This window comes from Fimicolochytrium jonesii, assembly GCF_025526975.1.
Source record: "Fimicolochytrium jonesii strain JEL569 chromosome Unknown EV422scaffold_39, whole genome shotgun sequence".
NCBI classification, from domain to species: domain Eukaryota; kingdom Fungi; phylum Chytridiomycota; class Chytridiomycetes; order Spizellomycetales; family Powellomycetaceae; genus Fimicolochytrium; species Fimicolochytrium jonesii.
Window position 1 is genome coordinate 140,981 of NW_026515706.1, and position 26,815 is coordinate 167,795.

Genomic DNA, 26,815 nt, shown 5'->3' on the forward strand with positions numbered 1-26,815 from the left:
TGGGGTGTGTGCGTGCGGTGATATTGGAGGGTGGTGCGTGGCTTCGTTAAGCAAGTCTGGGGATCTTTTTCCCCCCTAGCGTCTCTCAGGTCAACGCTCTACGTCTCTTTTTCGTTCTCCCCTTCCTTCTCTCTGCAAGTATAACAGCCGTTGTCCGAGCCCCCCGCAGGCAACCGAAAAAAAAAACGGAGTATGGTGTGGTGTCGACCTCGATCTCCAACCCCAAGACTCCCCGAAATCGCAGTGGTTTTCCTTTTTCCGGCTGGTTGGACTGGACGACGACTGCGACAGGCGACTTGACGGGCGCAGGGGCACGGTGATGACAGAAGGGGGTAGGGCGGGATAGGTGCGATGGGATAGGTGACGATGATGTCGTTTCGGTTTCCCAAAGTGAAGCTGGGTAAGTCTGGGGAGTTGTCGTTGGCGACGGGACCGATTAAAGACCCGCGCACGTGACGTGGAGTCTAGCCAACATTCAACTTATTTCGCCGTGTCTTTTTTTTCCGAACGAGAGTGCCGTTGAACCCCCCTACCCTCGTTTTGCGAAATAAAAACCATGTTGAAGACATATACATACATACATACATACAAGCAAAGCCCCGAAAAAAAAGAACCTGAATCCATACAAAGCTTATACCCCACACACTACCAATCAATCGGTTTCCCTTGCTTCCCTCCCATCTTTCCCCCCTTTGCAACCTTCACAACCCCCCCCTTATGCCGATACGCCACCCCATCCAACCACGGCCAGCTCCCCGTCCTCCGTTCCTCAAACTGCCTAATCGCGTCCTCCTTCTGTAAGGTCAACCCGATATCGTCGAGACCGTTGACGAGGCAGTGTTTGCGGAACTCTTCTACTTCAAAGGGTATCTCCCCGTTGCCATCGGAGCGGCGGATAACCTGATTCACCAAATCCACCTCCAATTCCCGCCCGGATTCCGCGTCACGCATCAAAGTGTCGACTTGGTGTTGCGGGAGGACGAGCGGCAACATCCCATTCTTGAACGTGTTGTTGTAGAAGATGTCAGCGAAGGAAGGGGCGATGATGCATTTAATCCCGAAATCCAGGAGGGCCCAGGGGGCGTGTTCCCTCGAACTTCCGCATCCGAAATTCTCGCCTGTTACCAGGATCTTGGATTTATCATAGGGCGGTTTGTTGAGGACAAAGTCTGATTTGGGGCTCGGAGGGGAGGTGGAGACGTCGTTGCGTAACTCGAAGAACAGGGCGGAAGCGAGACCGGTTCTTTTGATTGTTTTTAGGAACTGTTTGGGGATGATCATGTCCGTATCGATGTTGGACATTGGGAGGGGGGCGGCGGTGCCACGGAGGGTTGTGAAGGGGGGCATGCTCCCCGTTGTGGGAGGGGGGAGGTCGGGGGAGCGCGGCGTTAGGGTGGGTTGGGTGGAGGGGGGTGAATCGAACTCGACGTCGGAGGTGTCCGAGTCGGACGTTGGGGCGACGAGGCCCGAGGGGTGGTGGAGGAAGTCTTTCGAGTCGTGGACTGTGATGTTGATTTCGGCGTCCGATTTTGGGTTGGAGTGGGAGACGAGGGCGCGGACGTCTGTGAGGGTTCCGACGATGGCGGCGGCGGCGGCCATAGCGGGGGAGACGAGGTGGGTTCGACCTTTTTGGCCCTGCCGGCCTTCAAAGTTGCGGTTGGAGGTGGACGCGCAGCGCTCGTAGGGTTTGAGCTGGTCCGGGTTCATGCCGAGACACATTGAGCAGCCTGCTTCGCGCCACTCGAAGCCTGCGGCGGTGAAGATCTTGTCGAGGCCTTCGGCTTCGGCTTGGTGCTTGACGAGGCCGGAGCCGGGGACGACCATGGCGTGAACAGTGGGGGCGACTTTGCGGCCGTAGGCGACGCGGGCGGCGGCGCGGAGGTCTTCGATGCGGGAGTTTGTGCAGGAGCCGATGAAGACTTTGTCGATCTTGACCTCGGCCATGGGCGTGTTGGGCGAGAGACCCATGTATGCTAAAGAACGTTCCATACTTGCGCGTTTGGCGGCGTCGGGTTCCTTTGCGGGGTCGGGGACGGTTCCGGTGATGGCCACGACATCTTGAGGAGATGTTCCCCAAGTCACTGTGGGCACGATATCCTCTGCATTGATGGAGACCTCAACGTCATATTTAGCGCCTGGATCCGATCGGAGAGACCGCCAGTATTCGACCGCGCGGTCCCACTCCTCCCCTTGCTTGGGGGCCAGGGGGCGGTTGCGGAGGTACTCGAAGGTGATATCGTCCGGGGAGATCATCCCCGCGCGCGCTCCAGCCTCGATGGCCATGTTGCAGATGGACATGCGGGCCTCCATGGACAGGGTCTCGATCGCGGAGCCGCAGAATTCAATGACGTGGCCGGTTCCACCCGCGGTGCCGATGATACCGATGATATGCAGGATCACGTCTTTGGATGTGACGCCGGTGGTGAGCTGGCCTTTGACTGTGATACGCATGTTTTTCGACTTTTTTTGCAGGATGGTTTGCGTGGCGAGGACGTGTTCGACTTCGGATGTGCCGATCCCGAACGCTAAAGCACCGAAAGCGCCGTGTGTGGAGGTGTGCGAGTCGCCGCACACGACAGTCGTGCCGGGTAAAGTGAAACCTTGCTCTGGTCCCTAGAAACATGAGCGCAGCGAATGTTAGTTTGATGAGCGTAGCGAACCATCAACGACTATCAACGCTCCGCTCGTTCTTTGCTGGCACTCGGTCTCGCTCGCCCGATACTCACAATCACATGAACAATGCCCTGTCTCTTATCAGAGAGCCCAAAATAAGTAACCCCAAACGCCTTCACATTCTCCTCCAACGTCTGGCACTGAGTCCTGGAATCGACTTCCTCGACAAACGTCTCGATACTCTTGAAATCCTTCCTGTTCCCCGTCGTCGGGATATTATGATCCACGGTCGCAAGAGTCAAGTCCCTTCTTCTGACTCTGCGGTTTGCATTACGCAAGCCTTCAAAAGCCTGCGGGGAAGTGACTTCGTGAACGAGGTGCCTGTCGATGTAGATGAGACAAGTCCCGTCGGGGGTGGTGTCGACTATGTGGGCGGAGAATATCTTGTCGTAGAGGGTTTGTGGGGGGTTCTAAGGGAGGGGGAATATTGAGCGTGAGTGGGACTGCAAGGTGAGGTCTAGGATGGTGGGCACAATCCTTCCTTTGAGAGCGATTGAGCATACGCAAGGCTCAACTCTCGCTGTGTCTCTCTGACTGACTAACATACCGAGATGGTCATCGTGTTGCAAGTGCGTGTTAGCTCAGCAAGTACGTAGATATGTGAGTGGGATATGCGAGCGGAAGTGATCTGGTGGTTGTATGGTGGGAAAATGCGTTTGCAGGATGGAATTCCAAGTTATGAAGAAACCCGTTATGGATAGAGCGAGGGAGAGAAGAAGCAGGAGGTGGTGGGGGGGGTGGTGGCAGTAGGTGGTGCTGCTATATACGTCGGAGTGTGCGTCTACTGGGGAGGCGGTGGGAATGTTGCGATACTATACGTACAGTACGTAGTATTATTCAGGGGAAGCACCGCTCAGCACCACAGCACAGCGTGGAATGGAATGGGAGAGCGCAAGAGAGGTCCATAATGCGCATGATTCATCACCGTCATCATCAATCGCCCACAACAGAGAACTACTACGCGTACAGTATCAGAGCGCAGCCGCATGTGAAAAACAGTTATGAGTTAGCCTGAGGCTACGCGGCCACGCACTTCATCCGCGGAGAATCTCTCTCTTACTCTCTCACTCTCCCTCGTCACGTGATCTCAATGCTGTCACGTCAAACATTGTCCCGTCAACTGACTCTCCATTTTCGACAGCACATAGCATCGCCGGCGGGAAGTGGATAATCCTCCCCTCGCTCTCAACAGACATCTCCTGAACACTTCGCTTCCTCCCGCATTCACTCCGCCAACCTCAATAATACTGTATTATCCCTCACTTCCCACACTCTCAACCGTCTTCCCCACAATGACAACCCTCCGCACCCTCCTCGCCTTCCTCACCCCCCGTCTCACAATCCCCGTGGAAGCATCCTACCCTCAACGCCAACCGCCCTTACCACTCCTCTTCAAAAACTACGGTCCTCCTGGTGTCGCAGAATCATCACATCTAGACCACCCCATCAACTCCATCCACTTTGCCCTCGAACCACCACAATCAATCCAATCCACCGCAGCCGACCCCCCACAACCCCCCTCAGCCAATGATCGATTCCCGAAAACAGACGCCCTCTTCCTCCACCGCCCCTTCACTCTCCAACCGCACCACATCCACCCACGCACCACCTGCGTCCTCACATCCCACGAGCCCTTCGACTACATGTACGCCGGCGGCGCCGGCAGCGTCGGCATGGCGTCCCTCCTCGGGCTGTGTACGCGTCAAGCGTGCGTAAAACTCGTGAGACAACGGGAGAGGGGAGGGCGGTGTATTGGGTTCATCACACATTTACGCAGCGACTGTACGGGGGAGGTGGAGGAGGCGATGGGGCAGGACGGCGAGACGGGCGATGCACGTGGATTACTGGATACCGTCGCAACTGTATTCGGCGGCATCGACTCCATCCACAACACCCCGCCGGGTCGTCCCCCACCATCGTCAGCCCAACAACCCAAAATAGCACTCATGGCGGCCCTCACACCCCCCCTCCTGGCCCACACGTCCACGCTGGGCGTCAGCGTCTACATCACCGGACAGATCCGCCAGCCTGCCCGGGAGGCATTGCAGAGGGATGAGATGCGCGGGATGTGTGTGGTGTGTGTCGGGCATGAACGGCTCGAGAGGGTGGGGTTGAGGGTGTTGGCGGGTGAGGTTGGGGTGATGTTTCCGGGGGTGCGGGTTTCTGGGGAGTGGTAACGGGCTGCTCAAACAAAGCACAGGCAGTGTGATGCAACCGGCGAATGCAACAATGCTTTGATCAACGAGTGACTTCGGATCCGCCGACAAAAACATCACAATACCTACTATGTACAGGATAAGCCCCTACACATGGCTGAAAAATCCACATCCCAGCTTGCTCTCCCTCCACCCCAACCTATCTGCCCTCTCACTCCGTCCCCTGCTCTCGTTCATCCCTCCCTCCCCAAAAAACGCAATCCATCACACCAACGCTCAATTCCCAGCCTCCCGATTCCCCCCAGACTCAACATCCCCCCTCAACCCCTCCACATCCATATCCCTCCACCTCCCCACCTCGCCCATCTCCTCCCCCTCCTCGTCCTCATCAGTCCGCGGGACATGCGCCGCCGGGATCGGTATATCTACGCAACAGATCATCAGTGATGAGAATCGGATGGGATGCGGTGACGGAGACGGGATGGGGGAGAGAGCGCACAGTACGTACCGTCGGCGCCGACACGCCCCGCGGGCCACTCCGGGTCGGCGGCGGCGAGCCGCGGGATGTGGGGGTTGCGCGCGTGCACGCGGAAGGTGAATTTGCTGTCGGACTTTTTTGGGGGGGAGGAATTCGATCAGTGAAGGAACGTGACGCAGATGGGGACGGGCTGGGTTGAGAGGGGTCGGACGTGGGAGGGGGGGTGATTGCTTACCATTCTGTTTTTCGGGGTAGGTTTGAATGGAGGTGGGATGTGATCACAGAGGCTGGCTGTGCATGAGGATTTTCGACGAACGCGCACTTCTCGCACTTGACAAGAACACGGCTTGGTTCTCCGAGGGCACTTGCGACAACTGGCTTAACAAGGAAAATAATGATAAAAAATGGCTATAAACATACAATGCGGGATGGACGGATATACATGAGCTACGTTGGAGAAAAGGGGGGAGACTTTCCCCCTCCCTTCCCCTCCCCTTCCTTCACACAATATGCACGCTCGCCTCCTGCCTAACGACATTCCTGAACGTCTTGGCCTGCCGTTTCGTTTCGTCCTTGAAGGCAGCTTTGGTCGCTTTCTTTTCTTCTCGGCGATTCTTTAAAAAAAAAAGGGGGGGTAAATATGATGTCAGATATGTGGATGGGATGGCGATAAGTGGACGGGAATGATATGAGAGGCCTACCCGTCGCTCAGCTTTCACTTCCTGTTTGCGCATCTTGCGCTCGGCGGGTGTTTCGGTGCGTGGGCGCGCGGTGCCGCGGTTGAGGGGTTCCGTGTCGGATTCCGCTCCGGATCCGTCCGCGTTCTCCGTCTTCTCTCCCAGCTTCGTGGTCTTCTCCGCGGCCAACTCGGTCTGCGACTTTGCATCCTCAACCACCGGCATCCCCATCTTCCCCTTCAACCTGATCCGCCTCGGCGCCTTCCCATTCGTCCCCGTCTCCGCAATCAACCTCGGCCGATTATACACATTCGTATACGTCGTCAACACCGTCTCGCAATCCCACATGTCCCTCACTTTCTCCTCGGGGACCACACACCCCTCCAGCGCCTCCTCGACACTCAGTTCCCGCATGTACCCCTCATCATTCTTATACATCCTCGCCGCATCGCGCGCGTTCTCCTTGAGTTCATCACGCACGGTGTCGATCAACCCCATCCGGTCGATCTTGGTAACCAGTCGTTGTTTGCGCTTCCCCATCAGTTCCGTCGACTCCAGGAAATCGTCAAAGAGGGATTCGAGGCGGGATTGGGGGAGGAGGTTATCCCCGCGCACCTGGGTGTCGTCCGGGTCGAGCTCGCCGATCTCGGTGTCGGAGTAGTCGGCGAGCACGGCGTCAAAGTGCGTGTCGAGGTGGGTGAGGTTGGCGTTGCGGAACATGGTGGAGGAGGACATGGCGGAGAAGGAGGTGTCGGCGGTTTGGGCGTCCCATTTTTTTGTGTTTGTGCTCCGCGGGAGGGAGGCGTCGGCGTTGAACGAGTCGTACTCCTCTTCATCGTCCTCGTCATCATCGTCGTTGGATTCAGAGGAGAGATCCTCGGTCTCCCCCTTCTTGTACCGTCGATACGCCTTATACCACTCCCCGCCCTCCTCGTCCTTCCTATCTTCTTGTTCTCTTTCCCGCTCCTCCGCCGCCGCAACCTCAGCCTCAAACCGCTCAGGAACCTCATCCATATCCAACGCAGCAAAGAAATCGTCATCAGCGTCCTCCTGCACGTACGCGTCGTCGTCAAGGGCGTACAGCACCTCGCGCACGTCGCTGCCCACGTCCAGCATGGAGGGGACCGCGGGCTGGTTCAGCAGTCCGACACGGGTCTCGTATTCCGAAGCGAGGGCTTCGGAGGGGAGTTGAAATGCCACGGTTTTGCGTTGCCCGGAATGCGCTTCCTGCGCGTCGGCGTCGACGAACTGGATCCCACCGGATTTATCTTTTTTGGATTGGCTGTTTTTGGCTTCCATGAACACCGCGGAGGGGTCCTCGCCGATCGGCTTGAGGTGCTTGAGGTAGTCGTATTTCTCTTGATCGGTGAAGAAGATGCCGTAGAGGGACGGATCGGCTTCTGCTGCTCCTGTTGTGTCCGCTTTCGGTTGTGGTTTCCCTTTTACCCGCTCCTCCCCCTCCTCCTCACCCTCCTCATCATCCGTCCATTCCCCCTCCTCCTCTTCGTCCGAAAACCCAACCTCACTTCCATCATACTCCCCGTCCCGCTCCTCATACTCGGGGTAATCAGCGTCAGGAACCTCCGCTTCGTACTTTCCTTTCTAGGAAATACGGAGGGATAGCAAGTGTGTGTGTGTGAGTGCGTGAGTCAGTGGGGCAAAAGGCGGTATAGTAATGAGACACAGTTTTCCTTGCCCGCTCCCCCTTGCTCTGGAAAACCAAACCTATACCCTCGCATTCGACATTCCCCCCCACCCCTCTCCTCCACCACAACACCGCCCCGTGCCTACTCGTTTCCTTCCTTACCTTCAACAAATTATAACTCGGCGGCACGGGCTTGAGCACATACCGACTGCTCTCCTCGTCCGCGAGCGCCGGGTCGCGCTGCGAGCGGTGGACGACCTGGTAATGGACTGATTTCGACTTGTCTATGAACTTCTTTTTGCCCATTTTCGGAACTTCGAATGTGGGGGGCGAGGGAATATGTGAGAGGTGGGGTGTTGTGCTGGTGTTTGGGATGGGAGCGTTGGGACGGTTCTTCCCTTTTGCTGGAGCTTGTGGGTTTGCTCAGTTTGCTGTAAATGCAGTGCAATGCAATGCAAATGGCGACGAGCGAAAAAAGGCGGATTTGAATGGGAGGAAAAGAAAGAGACCGCGCGCGTGTTCTGCAGTTGGCGCAATCATACATATGTTGGCCCCCGACGTTTTATACAGTACATGGCTCCGCTTCTTATTCAATCCATGCAATGTTTCCCCAACCACGTACTGTATCTATGAGATACAGGGAGAAAATGTATGTACAGTACAGTATCCTTACATAACGCCATCAGACCAGCAGTGAACAAGGGTGGTTTATAAACCTCCCCACTCCATCCATCGTATCTCTCATCCCTCTACCAATTCCCCGACCCCCTCAAAACCTCCCCAAACGCACTCTCCTCCCCTCCACTCGTCCCCTCCACTTGCCGCCCCTGTCCCTGCCCACCCTCCTTACCTCCAAACCCCCCCAAATCATGTTCAAACCCCGTATCATCATCCTCGTGGTCATACTCCCTCCCATCCAACAACCCACCCCCGACATGTGTATCATCCAACCCCAACCCCATATCCAAATCCAACTCCCCACCCGACCGATCCGAGTGGTATGCATGAGATGTCGTCGAATCCCCACCCAACTCCATATCCCCCAAACTCAACTCCTCCCCCTCCCCACCTCCATCCCTCGACAGAGGCCGCTCGTTGGCCAAGCCAAAGATCTTGTCTGCTTGTGAGTCGTCCTGGGGTTGGGATCCTCCTATGGGCCTCTGCGCGTGTTGAGGTCCCTCGTCACGGTGTTGATAACGCTGATGTTGGGGAACATCATCCCCTTCATCCCCCATATCCCCACTGCGCTCCTGAATCGCGCTCACAGTGCCCAGCAACATATCCAGCCCCGTGTATCCCCGTTCGGCGGCATCGCGCGCTCGTCGTGTCGCCGGTGACAATGTCTGGTTATTGCTCGGAGGGGTCTGGGTCGTCCGAGGTGGGGGGTACACTTCCGCGGTAAACGGGTCGAAACTGCTTTCATCTGCGTGTCGCGAGGTTGTGATGAGGCTCGAGGAGGAGGGGGAGGAGGGCTGGAGGTGGCGGGGGAGGGGCTGGTTGGGGTGAGGAGGGTAGTGGGTGATTCCGGCGAGGTCGTCGGCGTGGTGAGAAGAGACCGAGGGGGATCGGCGGCCCTCTGCTGATCCCGAGTTGGCTTTCCGGATGTTCAACGATACATGCTGTTGTTGTTGTTGTTGTTGTTGTTGTTGTTGATGTTGGTCTCGACCCCCGTGTTGGTCTTCCCATCTCCGTCCCGCCTCAACGTCCTCCGAGCCTTTCTGTCCCGCGTTCCTCTGACTACTCCCCCGGGAAGCCAGCGAACTACGTCCAGACGCCCTGAACTGCTCCCCCCTCTCGCCATGGCTCCTCGCCAACCCCCGCGTCCGAACCGCATGATCGCTCCCCGAGTCCTGTGAGGAGCGTTTCCCGTTCAGGCTGCGATGGAGGGCTGCAAATGCATACTTTAGTCAACGTGGGTGGTGGTACGCGGGACATATTGAGTGGAGGGGATATGATTTTGACTACCTTCAACCGTCTTGGACGTCCCCGACAACGCCTCGACGGCATGACTCAGCACCCGTCCGCGCTGCACTGAGGATTCGAGGCCGAGAAGGTCTTGTAATCTATCCAGTCCTGTTCATACCATCACAAGTTCAACATGTGAGTATCCCATCTCAAAAAGACAACAAACAGTTGTGACGGGCTATGGTATTTTCCCCTCACCTTGAGCAACCTCAGCCGAAAACACATACAAATCATTCATCCTCGGGACGACGGCGTCGTTGGGTGGTACTTCAAACAGGTCGCGGAAGTGGTTAAGGTCGCGTTGCATCGTTTCATTCTGCTGCTGTTCACCAAAAAAATCTTTCATCAACATCTCTTCCCAATTCCGTCCCAAAAATAACACACACACAAACACACAAACCTTCACCCCCGCGCTCTCCTCCACCACCCCCCTCCACTCCTCCAAAACCTCCAAAAAGCCCTCCAACCTGCTCCCCAACTCCCTGCCCTCACCCCTACTCCTCCGTCCACTCACAACACGCACCCGACACCCCCCAACAACCCGTTCAACCCCCCTCAGAAACGCCTCCCACTGGCTACTCAACCGCACCACAACTTCGACTTTCTCCAACACGTTGGGGAGATCGCTCACGTCGCCGATTTCGAACCGGGTACAGATGTCGTGGAGGAGGGAGAGGGTTTCGTCACGGGTGAGGGTGTCCAGATTGTGCAGTTTCCGGTGGTGGGCTTGTTTGTCGATGCGGATGAGGTCGCGGGTTGTTAGAGGAGAAGAGAGGGCTGCCGAGTGGGACGGCCATGGCTGTGATTTGACCGTCTCGAGTTGGAGTTTAAGCAGATCGATCTGGGTGTCGCGGGCGGCGAGGGCGGCGAGGGCCGCGGAGAGGCGGGCTTGGAGGGTTTGGAGTTGGCGGGTGAGGGATTTTGTGAGGGGGTCTTGGGGGGCGAGCTCGTCGTCTAGGGTGATGACGTTGGATTTGGGGATGGTGGGTTGAGATTGGGTACGATGTATGGAGGAACGCGGGTCCCTGTTCTCGGACGCCGTGGCTACATTCTCTGCATTCTGGGATGCACGTAAGGGCTCCGGTTTCCTTGGTCTGCTCGAACTGTAAACCAAACCCATCAAACATCTGCCCGGGATTATGACCCGAAAGATATGAAGCAAATCATACCGCGCTTCAGACCTCATCCGCTCCAGTTTCTCCTCATACACCTGTATAACCTCCACCGTCAACCGATCCAAGCCGCTCTTGGCCGGGTTGCGCTTGTACTGCCCCGTGATCTCCGTAAAGGTGCGTTCAAGCCGTTCTTGCTTCTTCGCAGCCTATCCCAAAAGCAAATCGTAAATTCCTGTTCCTCCTGAACTGGGGTATTTTGCCTGTTAATTTGTTTTTATTTACCTTCTCATCGACCTCCCCCAACTCCATCCGCAACCGCTCCACCTCTGTCGCGTTCTCTTTCGCTTTCTGTTTATACTCCTCGCAGCGAGATTTCCAGGTCGTGAGCTCCGATTTGGTGGCGGCGAGCGCGGCGGTGAGGGATGAGGTCTGGCTCATCGAGTTCTTTAACGACGTCTGCGAAAATCCCAACCTAATCAGTTCATCAAACACCCAGAAAAAGATGTCGTAAACCTGCGGATATTCGAAGTCGCACCTGCAGCTCCTGAATGACAGCAACATCCCTCGCAACCTCCCTCGCCCGCGCTTCCCGGGCCTCCTCCAGTTGCAGTTTACAGTGCTGAGTCTCTTGCTGGGTCTCGGCGAGTTGGTTGATGAGGGTTTGGATTGTTTCGTCTTTACGGCGGATTTCGTCGGCGAGGCGGTTGTTGTCGAATTGGGAGTGGGGTGTGTGGGTGGTTGCTGATGGTGCGGGTGCTACTGCTGTATCCTGCGCCCGCTGATTTTTTCGTGATGAGGGGGTGAGAATGGAAGGTTCCCTTGGAAGGAAACATGGATGAGATGCCGGGCTTAAGCGCATACCTTCAGATTCTGACTTTCCCCGAACCCGCTAGACCGCGCAGCAGTATCTCGATTCTGCTCCCGACCCGATGATGGCTTCTCGCTGCCATGACTAGTCCCCCCCGACCTAGATCTCGACACCAGCTCACGCCCCGTCTCCCTCTCGTCCCTAATCCTTCCCTGCTGACTTTCCCCGCCACCACCCCCGTCGCTGTTCGATCTCTGGCTAATACTCCTCCGAAACTCATTCACCCTGTCCTCAGTCGTCAATTCCGCGTGACTGCGCTGCGTGGTGGTCGTCGTGGTCGTGACGGTCGTCCTACTGGCATCCAGGAACGGGTGGCTTAGGAATCTCGTTGAGTCGTCGGTTGCGCCGCTCTCGTACTGGAAAATGTCCTACTAACAGATCAGGCGGGATTCCATTTCATCGCGTTGAAACAACGATAGTATACAACGACTTACTGGCCGGCTCCGCGATAGCTTTGAGGTGTTCTTTTCCCTAGCGTCCCTCCGGAACGAGTCTAGATCGTCGCGCAGGGCTGTGAAATCGACTTTGTGCTCTGCGCCCGAGCCTTCGAGGAGGTACTGCACAAAGTTCTCGGTGTCTTCTGCGCCTGTTCCAAGATCATCCCCAAAAACACGAGTTTGTGTTGATATAGTCGTTGCGAAGGACAATGAGGAGCGCCGAAAGGAAGCACGGTATTTGGGGCGGGAGATGGAAGCCTTACCTATTGTGTCGGTCCTGTCGCCTGCCATGGAGCTCATGGCGCTGAGTGCGTCGCCGCGTGAGGAGGTGGCTGACTTGGCCATCGCTACACACGGACACTCTGCGTTTTTGTGGAGATGGACGGCGCTTCTCTCTCTGACCGTCGCGCACGGCTCGTTGTCAGGGAGGGAAACGATGAGGCGGTCGCGAGGCGGGCTGTTATTGCTCGTTGCGGCGACCGTTTCTCAGTTTGAACGATGTCCTCCTTCTCCTCTCCCTACGAGACCAGCGAGTGTTCTTTTTGACGCGCCGCCGTTTTGCCTCTCGAGAGCCTTCGCACTCCCTGGGACTCGGTGACAAGCGCACAAGCAGCTCCCCTCCCAATGGCCCTATCCCCAGCTCCCCAGGATTCCGCTGGCGAGATATACGTCGTTAGCAGGGGGCCATTCCACACCGCCTAAAAGTGTGACGTCTCCCCAGCACTCTCGGCGAAAGATCTCATCCATCAATATTTCCCTGCCTTCGACAACGAGACATCACCCAGGCATGTATATTATAGAAACCGGCTTATTGCAGAGACCAACGCAGACGGGCAGCTAGATTGGCTTCGCTTCATATGCCCGCAGTTCATCTCCGGCCTGTCGCCTCGCCGCATCCATATTGAACGCCAAAGGGACACTTTTGCACTCCCGCCCTGAGCTGGTAGCCTAATATTCAGAGCCACTGAAACACACATGACAGAACCGGCTTTCACAGTTTACGAGGACGATATCCGGCGACTGAGAGCAAGGAAACAAGGCGCGAGGGAGAGAGCGAGTCCGAATGTCTGGACGCGTGCGACGTGGTTCGAACCCCAATGCTGGAGTGCAAAGGTTCTCAGAAGCGAGGACGTTGTCGTTGGTCCGTCAGAACGAACAGCCCCCCCGGCGTAAATGTATATATAGACCACACAGAGCAGCTGCATCTCCTGCCGTCCTGCTGCTACAGGACAGTCTCGGTATTCGCAGCACGCACCATGAGGACATCGACCACATCGTCGCAGTCGCCTCCCGCACCTCATCGACAATAGACGCAGTCAAAGAAGTTCTCTCCCATGCCTGTGCCAAAACCAACGTCACGTCGTCACCTGAATGAGTGCTTGTTCCTTGGGTCTGGGTGTCTTCTCGACGGTTGTCAATCGTGTGCGCGCCCACCGGCCTCATTTGTAGATTGTGGCTTCCCGTCCCGTTGCACGCGTTGTTCCCCCCCTCCTGACCGCTGCCCCCAAAAAAAGACATCACCTCTGTGGCCTCTTGCGACCTGCGTCTTCAGGTTGGTCAACGATGAGGTCAAGGGGGAACAAAGGGGTGAGGAAAAGGATGTGCATGCAATTCGGAAAGGGGTATAGACGGCTGGCTGGCGGCGATGCATGCTTGCTTGGCTCTGTAAGAGTGAACCATCGCAGATATCGAGGAAGATATCGCCCGTCCCTAGAGCAATACATCTCGCCTTCTTCGGGTTTGCTTGTTCCCGTAGGAAAGATATCGGCCCAGTTCCGACGACGTCGATAGGGGATCCATTAGCGAGCGAGACTCTTCACAAGTGCCAAGGCCGCAGAAGCGTTTTCATCCCGTGGGAAAAAAACGGGGCAATTCGAACCTCACGCGATTGGTGAGACATTTCATCCCTAGACATCCGACCGGAACGCCAGCGGGATAGGAAGTAGCAACCAGCAACGAGTGCAGTTCGCATAAGTCAGTGGATATCCAGCATCGAGTTTTCGAGCGCAGCATTTCGGGGTCGAGATCGCGATTGTAGAAGGGGGTGTCAAAGCCATCTTCGGGTTCTATCACCTTGTTCCGAAACTGGATATCGCTTTCTCAGCCAGTCGGAGGCTCAGTTGCTTTCACGCACAACCTCATACCGTCCGAACACAGCGAATCCCCATCACCCCATCACACCCCCTCCATCTCTCCCAAGATGGGCTACAAAGCTCGACGCGTCTGCTGCTCCATCCTCTTCCACATCAAGGCCCTCCTCGCCTTCAGCTTCACCTCTTCCCTCCTCCTCGGGCTTTCCTACCTCACCTACTACAAGCACCTGCACCCCGACCTGCCCACCCCCGGCGCAGAGATCAACACCCCCATCGGCGCTGTACCCCAAGGCGCACCCCCGGGGACCCCGCCCGTGGATCCGGGGACGTGTGTAAAGGGCGCGCTTGGGTTATTGGAACCGCCTGCGGGGTTGATGATGGGGTATTCGTTAAGTTGGACGGGGACCGGACAGCCGGCGGATCTGAAGGGGAGGTTGGGAGGGAAGACGCCGGCTGTTTAGTGAGTTTTCCTTTTGTTGGAGGGCGGGGGGAGGGGGGGAGGAGACGGAGGGCGATCTTATAATGGCGCAAACGACTCACACCCTTCCCCCTTCCCCCTTCCCCAGCAACGCCTTTTACCGCCTCCTCAACGATCCCGCCGCGCCCCTCGACCCACCCCTCTCCGTCCTAACCTGGCAAGCCGAAGAAGTCAAACGCGCCGGGGGCATCCTCGGTCTCACCCTCGAACCCACCGGCGACGTAACCCTCATCACCGACGACCTCATCAACACCATCGTGGGGAAATTGAAAGAGCTGAACGATGGCGGCGTGCCTGTGATTTTACGATATGGGCATGAAATGAATGGCGATTGGACGAGTTATGGACTGAGGCCCCTGCAGTTTGTGCCGATGTTTAGGAGGATGGCTGAGGCGGTGCATAAGGGGACTAAGACGACCGGTATGTGTTGGAGAAAAGAGGGGAGGCGGACTGAAGTGTGGGATACTCGGATACATCCATCACTCAACCGCATGTCTGGAGTCCTTTCTTAACATTGAATTCTCTCTCACCTCCCAGCAATGATGTGGGCCCCCAACGTCGGCGTGCACTACCCCTACACGCCCCTCGGCAAACCCGGCGGCACCTCGCCCGTCACATCCGTCGGTGCCGACAATTTTGCAGCCCTCGACACCAACGCCGACGACGTTCTCGACGAAAAGGACGACCCGTACCTCCCTTACTGGCCCGGCCCGGAATACGTGGATTGGGTTGGGTTGAGTTTGTACTACTACCAGGATAATCCGGTGAATAATGTGCCGGGTCCGACGTATTTTGAGGATTATTTGCTGGGGAAGGATTTGGTGAGCAAGCATGGCGCGACCGTGGGGAATAATGAGGCGCTGTAAGTGTTCATTCACCCTTCCCAGTATCATTTGTTTGTTTGTCTGTTGCAACATCGATTCCTCGCTGGACGTGATACACGACACTAACGCCTCCACCCCGCCCACAGCCGCAACTTCTACACCCGCTTCGGCGACACCTTCCTCAAACCCGTCGCCATCGCCGAATCGGGCCCCGGCTACCGCCCCGGCGCCCCCGGTGCCTCGGAACTCGACGTCAAACAAGCCTGGTGGACGCAAACCCTCAACCCCGCCACCCTCGCCTCCCTCCCCCGCCTGAAACTGCTGGTGAATTTCGAGGAAGCGAAGGTTGAGGATGGGGTCGCAAAGGATTGGAGTCTGACGGGGAATGTAGGGGTGAGGGAGGCTTACGACGCGTTCTTGGGGACGAGTGGGGCGCAGCTGGTTTGGGGGGATCGGGTGAGGTTGGCGTGTGATGGGAGTTTGGAGGTTCTGCCGTGAGGGAGAAGGGAGTCATGTGGACGATGTTTTGGTTCGTTTTCATGTTAATATCCCATGTGGCGTATTTTTTTCCCCGAGGAGGCGACCGTGTATACTCTTTCTTGAGTGACATTCATAAGGGCGGTTCTGTGAATAGCTTTATCCTTCCCCCCTCCCCTTCGCTTCCGTTTTTTCTTCAGCTCTTCTTGTATCATCTCTTCCCGCTGCGTAATTGTCCGTAGCGTAATGCGTTTCCCTGATGTATAGTATGGCTATTTCTTCATATGTGTACATATACTACTAGCTATTGGGTGGAGACCTGCATTCTCGCCATAATCTGTCAAGGACACAGGCGGCTCTGAAAGCTTCATCGTGGGTCGCTGCCGGAATGCTCGGTCTATGCGGGAGGTAAAAGCTTTTTGTACGCCAGCTCAAATTAGGTTCATAATGCCCCAGCGCTTGACGCTCAGAGGGAAGACCGCCCGTCGTCGACGATGAAGCACAAACAACGCGTGGATCTGGCGCGCGCTATAGAAACCGGATCGGCTCTTTTTCTTGTCAACGCAAACGATGATGAACGCACCCAGCCCACGCCTGGATTGAAAGGCGGAGTTGCCCCTGCCCTAGTGAGTCCTGACTGCCGATACCCGCTCCTTCCTTCGGAATTAAATCCATGAGCATGATGTGGTTTTTGGACTTGTTGAAGCGTAACAACTTCGACATGCATAACGTAAGCACGCATCACACGCGTATGAGTAAGCAACTTCGAACTCCGCTCCCGCAATGAGCGAGGATATACGGATGCATGGGGAGAATTGCAAACTGCGGGCTTATGGTGTCGGGATGTGGGTGAGGTCCCATCGTCCACGTGGACCAGAGTTGACATTCGTGCACATCCCGTCGCACAGATAATTTCGATCCTCAAGCGTTGCTCTTTCATTTGGCGTGATTGGACTCCACTTCGATTGCTTTTCTTCTCGCTCGTCATCTCTGTTTACCGCTGCCTACAATCGCATTCGTTCTCATGCCTATTCCGCTCATATCGTTCTTGTTGCCCTGCATCCATCTCGTGGTTGCACTACCCCGTCCGCCGATTCGATCCCACGTATCCCTCCTTGCGGTGCTGTGCCTGCCTCCCCACTTCCACAACATTTACAACAGTCCACCCGGCAGTATGCCACCGCAACGTTGTTCGCTACTATATAAAGACTCGCTCAAGACTTGCCTCATGCACCCGGGTGGTCCGGTCTTGCCTGCATACGCGTATTCCGCTTCCGAAAATTCGGCGCCTCCCCATCCTCTGGTCCTCTCTGACACTTATCAAGACAGGCCCGTTGAGGGGACGACAGGTGGGCAGCCTGTTATTCAAAGTTGCCAGGTACATCGCCGCCCCGGAGTTGCCCCGGAGTTAATATCTCGCCTCTCTTCGCCGTCTCAACTCAAGTCTCCGCCTTGGGACTCGAGGTCCACCTGAAGTTCAAGTCTCGAGAAGCATCACAATCCGTAGCCATCCCCTTGCACCTGTTTCGACCGCTCCTCTGACATCCTTCCGCGTGCTTTGATATCTCGCCTAATGCATCAGGTCTGACATCCGACACCTACTTTAGACCTGATTCCTCCGCGGGTGGGAGGAACGGGGGGGAGGGGGGGGGGGTGTTACTCCGCCACTTGTTCGCATTCGTCCCCTTACCACTATCACACTCTGCCCTGCGATACGCCCGAATTCCATATGCAACTCCATCGTTCAAACTCACCCATTCAGATATACTCCAGAACTAAATTCCTCCCCAGCTTGGCTTCCAGGGGAGGAAAAGTGGACAGCCCTTTGGCGTTCCGCCATTCTTCAGTTCGAGGCCTACTGTTCTCCCACACCGTCTCTGCGCCAGATTTCTCATGCCCACACAAGTGTCGTGCAATCGGAAGGAATTATTCTGACAATACCTTTCTGTCCCTTTATTATCAAAGTCGTCGGGTCAACTCACACGGGAGGTACGTTCTAATTCCAATGGCGTCAGCTATCAACCAGGATTTCTACGTTCCCCACAGGCACACTGTACAGTACGAACAGGCACCATACGCGACATTCATAGACTGCAAACGCGTGCGTATTGTTCCTTGAAGCAGCCAGGCCTGTACGGACATCACAATTGGCTTGCGAGCCGTAAAGGTTGGTCAGGACCACCACCCGGTCTCGACGCGCTGTTCGCCTTGTGCGCTTTGGGGTTCTGGCAATGACAGCGAACGAGACGCGCTGTCGAAATCAGGGACACAACCAATTTCCGCCTTGTCTCTCGCGGGCTGAGGGCCTGGATTCGGCGGCGGAGTGGAGTTTGACCACGCGTTGCTTCCCAGCCCATTCTTCCTGTGAATAGCCTTCAGGTTCCAGCGACAAGGGCAAAAGCTTAAAAGTTCAATTAGGGGGAGACCGGCGGACTTTCGGAACCGTGTACGGCGTCAAACATGGGGTTCCCTGGCGTCAAAACTCGTCGGAGCAGATGCCGTACCGTTCAAGAAGGCCTGTTCGGGTTAAGCGACTGCCTTCCAGAAAAACACTGTATGCTTACGAAAATCGTTGTTTAGCCCGGGGTGCACGATACGCTGCGCTGGATTGAGGGAGGGCAAATGTATAAATGTGCGGACTTGCCTTCCAAGGTCGTCGGTGAAGAAAATCATATTACATCGGATACTTACATCTGCTGGCAATCGGCGGTAACTGTGCCCGAGCCGTCGAAGACTATGCATCACAGCATTGATATCGCCCGTTTTAGTCGCAACCGACAGCATGGCGGATATATCGCCGTTTGAGGTGCGTAAAGGCTTCTATGTACAAGAAGGTTCGTGTCTACAGACTTCTCTCAAGCAAAAGTGAAGTGACGATTGTTGACGATAAAGCTGTTTTTCTTTGCAGTGGTCGATTACATGTTTGGGGTGTTCCTTGCTATGGGAGGTGAGAGTGCATTCAAGAAGCTTTGATTAGATGTCAATGTTATTGTGACTTACCAAGGGAATATGAAGCCCTCAACGTTTGGACCAATCTCAGCGCTACACTTCGCCGCCCAGATCGGGTCTACATCTTGGGGACCATTGCGGCCGTGCTTCAGTGGGCCGATAAGCTCCTTCTCGCCATTGGGAACTCGGCCCAAGTATCATATCCCGTCTGCTCATTCTTGACCGAACTCGGCAGTTCCTGCTACTACATTTTTCAGATTATATCTACCGGGATCTTGATTTACCGAGGGACTACCGCTCTTTCCCATCAACGCAGGCTAGCTGCACAGATCGTGTTGTCAGCACTTTTGACCGTGTCCATCGTGACAAACGCCGTCAGTGCTGTGCGAAAGGAAATGTTCGTTGGCGCCGACGGAATATGCGTTGCAATCTTCGACAAGACATGGAATAACGTCGCCAAGAGTATTTTGCTTGTTCTATGTAACGTTTCTTGATGCATATGGTTTTCTGGGGCGCCTGGCGAGCGCATGTGCATTCTGATTATTCGCTAATTATTATCCTCTCTGACCCTCTTATAGACATCCTTCTCCTGTTCTGCTTTGTTGTCCCGGTGCTGGAGCACTTGCAAAAGGCGAAGAGAAGTGGCCTATCTGCCAAAAGACTCCAACAAGTCTTACTGAGTATGGCCGGCAAGATCTTCCTCGTCATCCTCGCGTTCACCATCACCATCGCGCTCTCCCTAGCGGGTTACTTTGGGACCTATTGGAGCATCGAATTTATGCTTGAGGACTACTTCACGTGAGCTGATGAAGAAGATCGCAGACCATGCAAAAACCACTGACGCGCGGTTTCCACATAAAGGATCCTTGCCTCTACTTGGTCAGTCGGACCCGACACAAGCTCGGACAGTTCATCTACCGGCTCGAATTCAGCTCAAAGGAATACCGTCATGAATGGGACGCGTGGCATCAGCAGCAACATGGCTGCTTCCAACGTCAACATCTTGAAGACCTCTCGAACTGCCGCGAGCACTCAACAGCAGCGAGCCGGAAAATCTACCCAACAGATAGATGGAGTATGAACTTTGAATCTTGTCGCAGAATCGAAGTCAGTCTAGGCCGAGGGGTATACCTGGCTGAACATTTAAGGCTGGAGATGACAGAATAAATGCACTCCAAATGTTGCCCTTAAGAAAACCCAATTGACCTCTTCGTAGATCTAGAATGAAGGCTAGTTTCGTAGATGACACATGCATTTTGGATGAGCTTTCTTCACAAGGTTGACGAACATCATGACGGGCACGATCCACTTGCGCAAGAGGGAGCTTCTCACTCATCGTGGTCGCATTTGGTGGTCGCAGTTCCTTCTGCTATATGAGCGTTCAGTAACGCTTGGACTGGCCGAAACACTCATAGTGTTGCAGCCAGCTATCCATTCGTCGTGCTCCGCGAGCTTTGTTGCATCTGGCAAAGCGGAAGACCACATCAGAATCGCGTGTTATAGAGCATTCGCTAGCGGTAAGGTGGAGTGGTGCGCGACGACTCCCTCGCCCCTCGCTTACAAATACGACCGCGACAACGTTCGATCGTGTTCAAAACTTCAAACAGGTTCAGCCGGGGTAGGGCGGAGACGGACACTCACGTATTGGGAGCAGATCGGATGATTGTTTTTGCGAACTTCGTGAAGGAAGCCGTTGATGCAGCATATGGCGGGCGCACCCAACCGTGAAACCGGCCGAAAGAGTTTCGGACAACCGTACAGACATCCTTATCGGCGTATCCTGCACGCTCATAACACCTTTAATAAGGATAGTGTCAAGAGCTCGGAGCCGAAGATGTTGTTCTTCTCGGCGCCAATGGCAAATGGTGAGCAATCTGCGGCCAACGATTTGCCTCCGATATGGCTTACGTCGTTCTTTCAGTAGATAATTGTCCTCCACCGTTTCGGATTTGGGTTGCGTCCAGAAGACGTTGACTCATTCTCAATCCTGACTTTGCAGTTAACAGTGATCAGCAGCTGATTAGTCCACACATATCAAACGTCACAATCTATGAGAAAGTGCGGGTCAGAGATCTGCACATCAGTTGGGGAGGGTGAGAGCAATTCTTACCTCACACATCATCAGCGTCCTATCCTTAGCCGGGCATTTGCCGTGTACAGCAGAACCGCATGAAGGTCCACGAAATGGGCCCCGGACAGAATCCAGGTCTGTGCCGACTGAATTCAACCGCTTCTAGGCCCTTATATCTTGCATGGCTGAAGACGCCGCGATCCCGGAAGCCCGCCTGCAGTAATGGCAACCTCATTCGGGGCCCCACCTACGCTCCACGATGGCCATATAGACAGGAATATCGCTGACTTTGGCCTTGGTGATTCAGATTCAGGTCTCGGAGAGGAAGTTCAAACACTACGGCGGAAGAAGTTCGATTGTCCTTGTGGGCTTGGGCACCAGTGGCTTCGAACTCAGTAACTAGGACGTGTGCTTGCAGGCTTCCTCAATTCCGACGTCTTGCTCCCGCTACCGTGCAAACACATGGACTATGGTGCTCTATTTGGGGAGGAAAATGTCGCAGTGCACCCGGTTTTTGAACCGGTGCCTTTGATGCCTTGACGGCTCCCAAATCGTTGCAAGTTTGACATCATATTGCTCCCTTGACCGCAGCCCGGCCTGGGCGCACATCACGGTTGACCTTCGGGCGGTAAAACGTCGGCTGATTGCACCACAGCCTCCCGCGACTCCGAAGGAATGTCTTCGCCTTGTGCGGTAAGCAGTCTCCACTTTGCAGCTATTCTGGGCGGCGGAGGCATTGACAGCGGGTCAGAACGAGACGCGCTGTCGAAATGTGACATCGGCAGCTTTTCTTTTGTTCGACCAGCGGTAGAGACAGCAGCTTCCACCTGAATCCGTTCTTTCAGTCTCTCTTCCTTCCTCCTGTGAAAGGCGTGCTAGACTACCGCCATCTCGACGAGTTCCGGGTCCTCCTCAACCGACGACCTCTGCACGGATACACTACCACCCAAGAACGCATCGGCCCAACTCGTGATTTTCTCCACAGTGCCGTGCACAAAGCTTTGACACCATGCCGGCCGCAGCGGCACGCACTCAGATACTCCGGACACTCCGCACGGAGGGGATCAGAAAATGAGAGGATTCGCCTTTGTTTACATTGTTTTGCGTTGAGGGTTGATTCGGATGGACCAATTGATGCTTCGTTGACGCTTCATCGCTTCTTTTTCCTTAAGAGTTGAGCTTAGTTTGAACTAGGGATGAGAGATGCCTGGGGAGGGCGTAGACGGATGACCCAGTACCCAGTTCTGATGAGCTGGGGCATTAAGGGAACTCCCTCCTTTGGCCCTATTTTATTCTCACAGCGCTACTATTGCTCCTATTTGTGGAAGACTACCTAATGGTGCTGATTAACAGTGCCGCGTGATGCATGGGAGTGGCTGCTAGTGTTTGCCGGGGGGGGGGGTGAGGGAGAAGGCGCGGGGGACAAAGGGGGGAGTGATGGGCCCGCCGACTCTCGCGGGTGCGATCGGTTCGTAATAGATTCCAAAAGCTCAGTCGCTCCACAACGCAGGAGAATTCAACACCGGGCACCCAGCGCAATGGCACTCGTCCGTGCATTTCGACGCAGCCTGCACAATATCGAAAAACACGCGAATCTGCAGGCCTGGGGACAGCATGCGGAAGTAGGGATCATGATATGCATCATGCGGCCACAGGTACGTGAAGTCGTCCGCCAGCAGCTCGTCGAACCCATAGGCCTCGGCGTAGAACAGGACCTGGACGCACTGTGTGTCCATGGCGGATATGAGGAATGTGACGCACTCGGCGCGGAGTCTTTCAAACCGTTTGTCGGAGGGGTGCTTGCTGAGTGCTTCCATGAAGTCTCGGATGTTGCCCCAGTGTTTTGGTCGTCTCTCGAGCACTGCGCGTGCTGCGTCGCGGAACTCGTGCGCTTGGAAATACTCGGAAATAAAGAACAGAGCGAATGCCTGCGGCACGCGTAGGAACGACATGTCGCTGAGCGGTTCGTAGATGACGTCCAGGAATAGCGTAAAGTCTTGCTTCGTGATATCTCTCAATCGGATCACGCCGTCTGCCGTTGCTTCAAGCCAGGGTCCCTCGAACCTGGTGACGAAATAGTGCAAGGACTTTTTGAGCAGAGACTCGTCGACAGCAATTTGGACTGTAGCGTCTTCGTAGCAATGTGTGTGTGAATGTCGGAAGCCGTCGCGCGGGGTCGGGGGGTCGGAAGGGGTCGCCATGGTGGTTTCCCAGGAGGAAACAAGCTGAGAGTGGAGTTGCTCTTTGTTCTGGTCGAACGGGCAATACAAGTTCAGACTTTCAATAACTGACCAACTGCAGAGTCAATGTATGGTGGGATAAGTATCTATGGACCCTGCTCGCTCCGTACAGGGTTCGGCGGTGGAATGCCTGAAACCGCAGGCACTGAATTCTGAGGTTGACAGGGCCTCTGACGCGCTGTCGAAATTGGGTTGTGGGAGGTTCCAGTTTGAGACCCAAAAAAGGAAGGGAGGCCCCGACGGCAAAGTTGGGTTTTCTTAGTGAGACCGCCGCGGGTGGTTGCGGAACCATTTGATCAAGCATAACCGCTCTGCCTGCCCTTGCTGGACGGGTTGCAGGGCCTGGGGGTATTCGGGTTGGATAGAGGGGGTTGTAAACACCATGGGAGCAGACTAGGTTATGCTGAGATGGACTTTACACACGTCGTACTTGTGACGGACAAGGAGGAGGCCGTTCGCTGCTGCTCAGACTTACTGCTGACATTTACGGTTCGCCTTGGTGAGCTCAGTGTTGACAGTGTTCGTTGAACGCGCTGTCGAATGCTAATCTTTTTCATGGCGATCGTCATTGGAAAGACGGCGGGGGCGCCAAGCGTGGGAAAAAGAGACTGCGCAAAAGGGACACTTATTATAAGCCCTCCCTACTGTACTGTACATACATACATACAGTACAGTACAGTATGTAATAAGAGGGAGTCTCAATCGAATGCACGCAGGTTGAACCCCTCCGAAGAGAACGCGCTGCATAAGGATTAACTACTGTAGTAATTAAAAATACCTGGATAAGTGAACTATGTATCCCTGGCGCGTGTGCGAACATTTTATTGGGCGCCCAGTCGATGATGATGATGATGATGATGATTATTCCCTCCATCCATCCATCCCTCCCTCCCTCCCTCTGTTCGGACGCTCGGAAGCAAAAGAGAGAGAGTCCCACTTTTTTATGCACGGCCTCAGGACTCTCCGCGCAAAAGGGAGACGGGCGCTCTATTCGCAAAAAGCATATGCAATACCCACGGGGCGCTTGAGCACAAAAGACAACAACACACTTACTACAGTGCTGCAGGCATGCCCACTCCATACCACTAGATATCCCTCCCTCGGCCACTCACTCACCGCTAGTCGGAGCCTGTTGTTTGCATCCTACTGCCATCCTACTCCTCACATACGCTGGGGCCCCGCACTACCTACATACTCACTTTCCCCACAAGTCCGCCGCCTTCGCACACTCCGCACACACACTTTCACTTTCCTCACACCCAACGCTACAACACACTCGACCGTAAATGCAACCAGAGCACTGGTCACGCAGGATACTCCTTCAGCAACAGCACCACGCCGCGCGAAGGGTGTCTCAACAGCAGCAGCAGCAGCAGCAGCAACCGAATTCACAGAACTCACTGCACCAGCAACAACAACAACAACAAGAACGGCGTAGTATACATACGAATAGTACAGCGGCTGCAGCCAATTCAGCGCCGACATTAGGGACGTCCGACACGAGGCAATTTGTTCAACCCTCGCAACAAAACACCAGTGGGAGTGGGATATACGAACTAGACGAACTGAGTGACCTGCCGACTTCTTACGCCGAGTTTAGTGCCAGGGCTGGTGTTGCCATTGCGGATGCTGGTGAGTTGGGGCGACGAGAGTGGAATGGGAGGATGGACAGTGGGACTGGGAATTGGGGAATCGAACTGTGAGCGACAGCGAACAATCGTTCTTACTGATATTATTTCGTGATCTGATCAATCGATGGTTGATGGGTGTTCATGGTCGATGGGTGACTGACTGCTTTCCATGCCGGCTGGTTTATCAATCTCTCCTCTATTAGTGATACCCTCCTCATACACACCAGAACCATACAACAACAACAACGACATCCTAACCAGCATGTTGGGCAACAGCAGTTCCGTCAACGACACATACCTCCCTCTGTCTGCTCTCACAAGCCCACAAACCAACACCTCCGCATCATCAGATCTCACCAATACCACCACCCTCGCACCCTTCCCCATCCACAATCGCGAATCCTCCCTAACAGGCGTCGACGAGATCTTGGCGATGATGGGTCAATCGGGGAACAACAACAACAGTACTAATACCGCTGCTGCAAACCGACGAGCGAAACCAACGGAGTATGACCACGGCCGTGCACACGGGCCGAGGGACAGTAGCGCAAACACCAACCTGTTATGGCCAATCGACGATCTCACTCATTCTGGCCCGACACGATATCGAACCCCTCACCAACAACAACAACAGCAACAGTACCTAACCCGCCACGACGGTTTGGAAATTGGGACGAGTAACGAATTCACCCAATGGCCCACCCACAACCTTCCCGATACACCCACACCCACACCAGCAGTAGACCGACCACCGACCGCCGAATACACCCCAACACCACAACCGCCGCAACGGATTAGCTCCAACGCCGCCAACACCCGCGTCATCGCCCAACCGCGGTCACGTCAAACGCAGCAACATTTTGGGAGTTATTCGATGCCTCGCCCGCGCCAGCAACAGCTACACGCGAGTGACGAGGCCGATAACGCGTACAATGTCACGGGATCGGCGGGGCTGGGGCTGGGGCAAGGGATATACACGTTGGGCAACACCACTTCACAGCCCAGACAACAGGTAGGGAACGGGTATACCACGAATGAGGGGGAGGGGCAGGGACCTGTGCAAAGTATGCTGGATCGGAGACGGTATGACGCCGGCGGTGTGAGAGAGGGTGTGGAGACCGGGAGGGATATGTCGCTGAGGAGACCGATACCGCAGACGAACGAGTTTGGGAGCAGGTCTCAGCAGTGGGGGGACCAGGCGTCATCATCGTCGTCGGCGTGGAGAGCGGGGGACGTGAATCAACAACCACAGCAGCAGCATACGCAATATACCCTGAACGGCACTAGGATGAATGGAACACCAGCAGTCGGCGGCGTCGGCGGAGGTGGTACTGGGCACGACAACACACCCCTGCAACCCCCACCCCGCGCACACCACCATGCGAGCCAGAATGTGCGGTATGCGGATACCTTCCAGCTACAGCAACAGTCTCAGCAACAACAGCAGCAGCAGGTGGTGTTGCATAACCCGCAGCAGCAGGGGGGGTACGAGGGGGGTTACGGCCGAGGGGGTTACCAGCAGGGGGGGCAGATACAGCAGCAACAGACGGCATTCCCACAATCCCAGCACCAACAGACGGTGTTTTACCCGACCCAACCACGTTCCCACCACCACGTCATCCCGCATCAACAGCAGCAGCATGTCCCGCGCCCCGTCCAAATGGTCCTTCCTGTTCACCCCCAACAATACAATCAACCACACCTCGCTCAACAACACATTCAGCACCCCCAACAACAACAACCCTTCATACCCTACAATTACAACTACATGAACATGAACCCCGGCCCCTCCTTCGCCCACTTTGCGGCCAGTATCACCCAAGTCCCGAGCCAGGGGCTGTATTACCAGCCGGTGCTGTTCCATTCCATGCAGCCGGGCATGCATTCGGTGCAACCCGCTATGCATGGCAACCTCGTGAATGCGGGTGTGAACGTTGCGGCGTCGTATGCGGTTGGAGGGGGAGCGGGGATGAGCCACGCGGGGATGGCCGGCGGAGGAGGCATGTACCAGATGAGTGGCACGGGGACGACCGGGTTC

General features: G+C 55.5%; 7 protein-coding genes across 7 annotated transcripts; 3 read left to right on the top strand and 4 right to left on the bottom strand.

Moving 5' to 3' along the window:
- Window positions 1-487: 487 nt before the first annotated feature.
- EV422DRAFT_591840 (3-isopropylmalate dehydratase) lies at window positions 488-3,553 on the bottom strand. Its single transcript, XM_053073541.1, has 3 exons — window positions 3,221-3,553; window positions 2,727-3,083; window positions 488-2,613 (listed from the first exon to the last, which is right to left on the bottom strand). Exons 1-3 carry the CDS (start codon window positions 3,230-3,232, stop codon window positions 646-648), a joined length of 2,337 nt encoding a protein of 778 aa, XP_052921196.1. The 5' UTR covers window positions 3,233-3,553; the 3' UTR covers window positions 488-645.
- Window positions 3,554-3,872: 319 nt separating this feature from the next.
- On the top strand, window positions 3,873-5,164 carry EV422DRAFT_546599 (uncharacterized protein). Its single transcript, XM_053071551.1, has 2 exons — window positions 3,873-4,854; window positions 4,959-5,164. The coding sequence occupies exon 1, from the start codon at window positions 3,966-3,968 to the stop codon at window positions 4,848-4,850; it is 885 nt and encodes a 294-aa protein (XP_052921197.1). The 5' UTR covers window positions 3,873-3,965; the 3' UTR covers window positions 4,851-4,854; window positions 4,959-5,164.
- A 518-nt stretch (window positions 5,165-5,682) lies between these two features.
- Window positions 5,683-8,124, bottom strand: EV422DRAFT_546605 (uncharacterized protein). The gene is made up of 3 exons (XM_053071552.1): window positions 7,792-8,124; window positions 6,009-7,586; window positions 5,683-5,921 (listed from the first exon to the last, which is right to left on the bottom strand). The coding sequence occupies exons 1-3, from the start codon at window positions 7,933-7,935 to the stop codon at window positions 5,808-5,810; spliced, it is 1,836 nt and encodes a 611-aa protein (XP_052921198.1). The 5' UTR covers window positions 7,936-8,124; the 3' UTR covers window positions 5,683-5,807.
- Window positions 8,125-9,220: 1,096 nt separating this feature from the next.
- Window positions 9,221-12,718, bottom strand: EV422DRAFT_299300 (uncharacterized protein). Its single transcript, XM_053066073.1, has 9 exons — window positions 12,278-12,718; window positions 12,012-12,163; window positions 11,571-11,945; window positions 11,245-11,487; window positions 10,992-11,165; window positions 10,764-10,915; window positions 9,995-10,697; window positions 9,793-9,916; window positions 9,221-9,702 (listed from the first exon to the last, which is right to left on the bottom strand). Exons 1-9 carry the CDS (start codon window positions 12,357-12,359, stop codon window positions 9,533-9,535), a joined length of 2,175 nt encoding a protein of 724 aa, XP_052921199.1. The 5' UTR covers window positions 12,360-12,718; the 3' UTR covers window positions 9,221-9,532.
- Window positions 12,719-14,544: 1,826 nt separating this feature from the next.
- On the top strand, window positions 14,545-16,235 carry EV422DRAFT_546615 (glycoside hydrolase superfamily). Its single transcript, XM_053071553.1, has 3 exons — window positions 14,545-15,005; window positions 15,123-15,447; window positions 15,556-16,235. The coding sequence occupies exons 1-3, from the start codon at window positions 14,630-14,632 to the stop codon at window positions 15,905-15,907; spliced, it is 1,053 nt and encodes a 350-aa protein (XP_052921200.1). The 5' UTR covers window positions 14,545-14,629; the 3' UTR covers window positions 15,908-16,235.
- Window positions 16,236-18,311: 2,076 nt separating this feature from the next.
- On the top strand, window positions 18,312-19,930 carry EV422DRAFT_299366 (uncharacterized protein). The gene is made up of 7 exons (XM_053066074.1): window positions 18,312-18,401; window positions 18,467-18,518; window positions 18,668-18,720; window positions 18,795-18,833; window positions 18,902-19,315; window positions 19,414-19,633; window positions 19,697-19,930. The coding sequence occupies exons 3-7, from the start codon at window positions 18,669-18,671 to the stop codon at window positions 19,914-19,916; spliced, it is 945 nt and encodes a 314-aa protein (XP_052921201.1). The 5' UTR covers window positions 18,312-18,401; window positions 18,467-18,518; window position 18,668; the 3' UTR covers window positions 19,917-19,930.
- Window positions 19,931-22,396: 2,466 nt separating this feature from the next.
- On the bottom strand, window positions 22,397-23,107 carry EV422DRAFT_571974 (uncharacterized protein; the record flags this gene model as incomplete). Its single annotated transcript, XM_053073054.1, has 1 exon — window positions 22,397-23,107. One exon carries the CDS (start codon window positions 23,105-23,107, stop codon window positions 22,397-22,399), a length of 711 nt encoding a protein of 236 aa, XP_052921202.1.
- Between the last annotated feature and the right edge of the window lie 3,708 nt (window positions 23,108-26,815).

Coding starts and splice junctions, on each gene's coding strand:
- EV422DRAFT_591840 (XM_053073541.1), bottom strand. Junction 2,614..2,726: donor AGGGCATTGTTCATGTGATT/GTGAGTATCGGG, acceptor TCATGTTTCTAG/GGACCAGAGCAAGGTTTCAC.
- EV422DRAFT_546599 (XM_053071551.1), top strand. CDS start 3,966: ATGACAACCCTCCGCACCCTCCTCGCCTTCCTCACCCCCCGTCTCACA.
- EV422DRAFT_546605 (XM_053071552.1), bottom strand. CDS start 7,935: ATGGGCAAAAAGAAGTTCATAGACAAGTCGAAATCAGTCCATTACCAG. Junction 7,587..7,791: donor CGAGTTATAATTTGTTGAAG/GTAAGGAAGGAA, acceptor CGTATTTCCTAG/AAAGGAAAGTACGAAGCGGA. Junction 5,922..6,008: donor AAGTGAAAGCTGAGCGACGG/GTAGGCCTCTCA, acceptor TTTTTTTTAAAG/AATCGCCGAGAAGAAAAGAA.
- EV422DRAFT_299300 (XM_053066073.1), bottom strand. CDS start 12,359: ATGGCCAAGTCAGCCACCTCCTCACGCGGCGACGCACTCAGCGCCATG. Junction 12,164..12,277: donor CGACAGGACCGACACAATAG/GTAAGGCTTCCA, acceptor ATCTTGGAACAG/GCGCAGAAGACACCGAGAAC. Junction 9,917..9,994: donor AGGAGAGCGCGGGGGTGAAG/GTTTGTGTGTTT, acceptor TTTGGTGAACAG/CAGCAGAATGAAACGATGCA.
- EV422DRAFT_546615 (XM_053071553.1), top strand. CDS start 14,630: ATGGCGCAAACGACTCACACCCTTCCCCCTTCCCCCTTCCCCAGCAAC. Junction 15,006..15,122: donor TAAGGGGACTAAGACGACCG/GTATGTGTTGGA, acceptor CTCACCTCCCAG/CAATGATGTGGGCCCCCAAC. Junction 15,448..15,555: donor GTGGGGAATAATGAGGCGCT/GTAAGTGTTCAT, acceptor CCCCGCCCACAG/CCGCAACTTCTACACCCGCT.
- EV422DRAFT_299366 (XM_053066074.1), top strand. CDS start 18,669: ATGGCGGATATATCGCCGTTTGAGGTGCGTAAAGGCTTCTATGTACAA. Junction 18,721..18,794: donor AGGCTTCTATGTACAAGAAG/GTTCGTGTCTAC, acceptor TTTTCTTTGCAG/TGGTCGATTACATGTTTGGG. Junction 19,634..19,696: donor ATGCTTGAGGACTACTTCAC/GTGAGCTGATGA, acceptor TTCCACATAAAG/GATCCTTGCCTCTACTTGGT.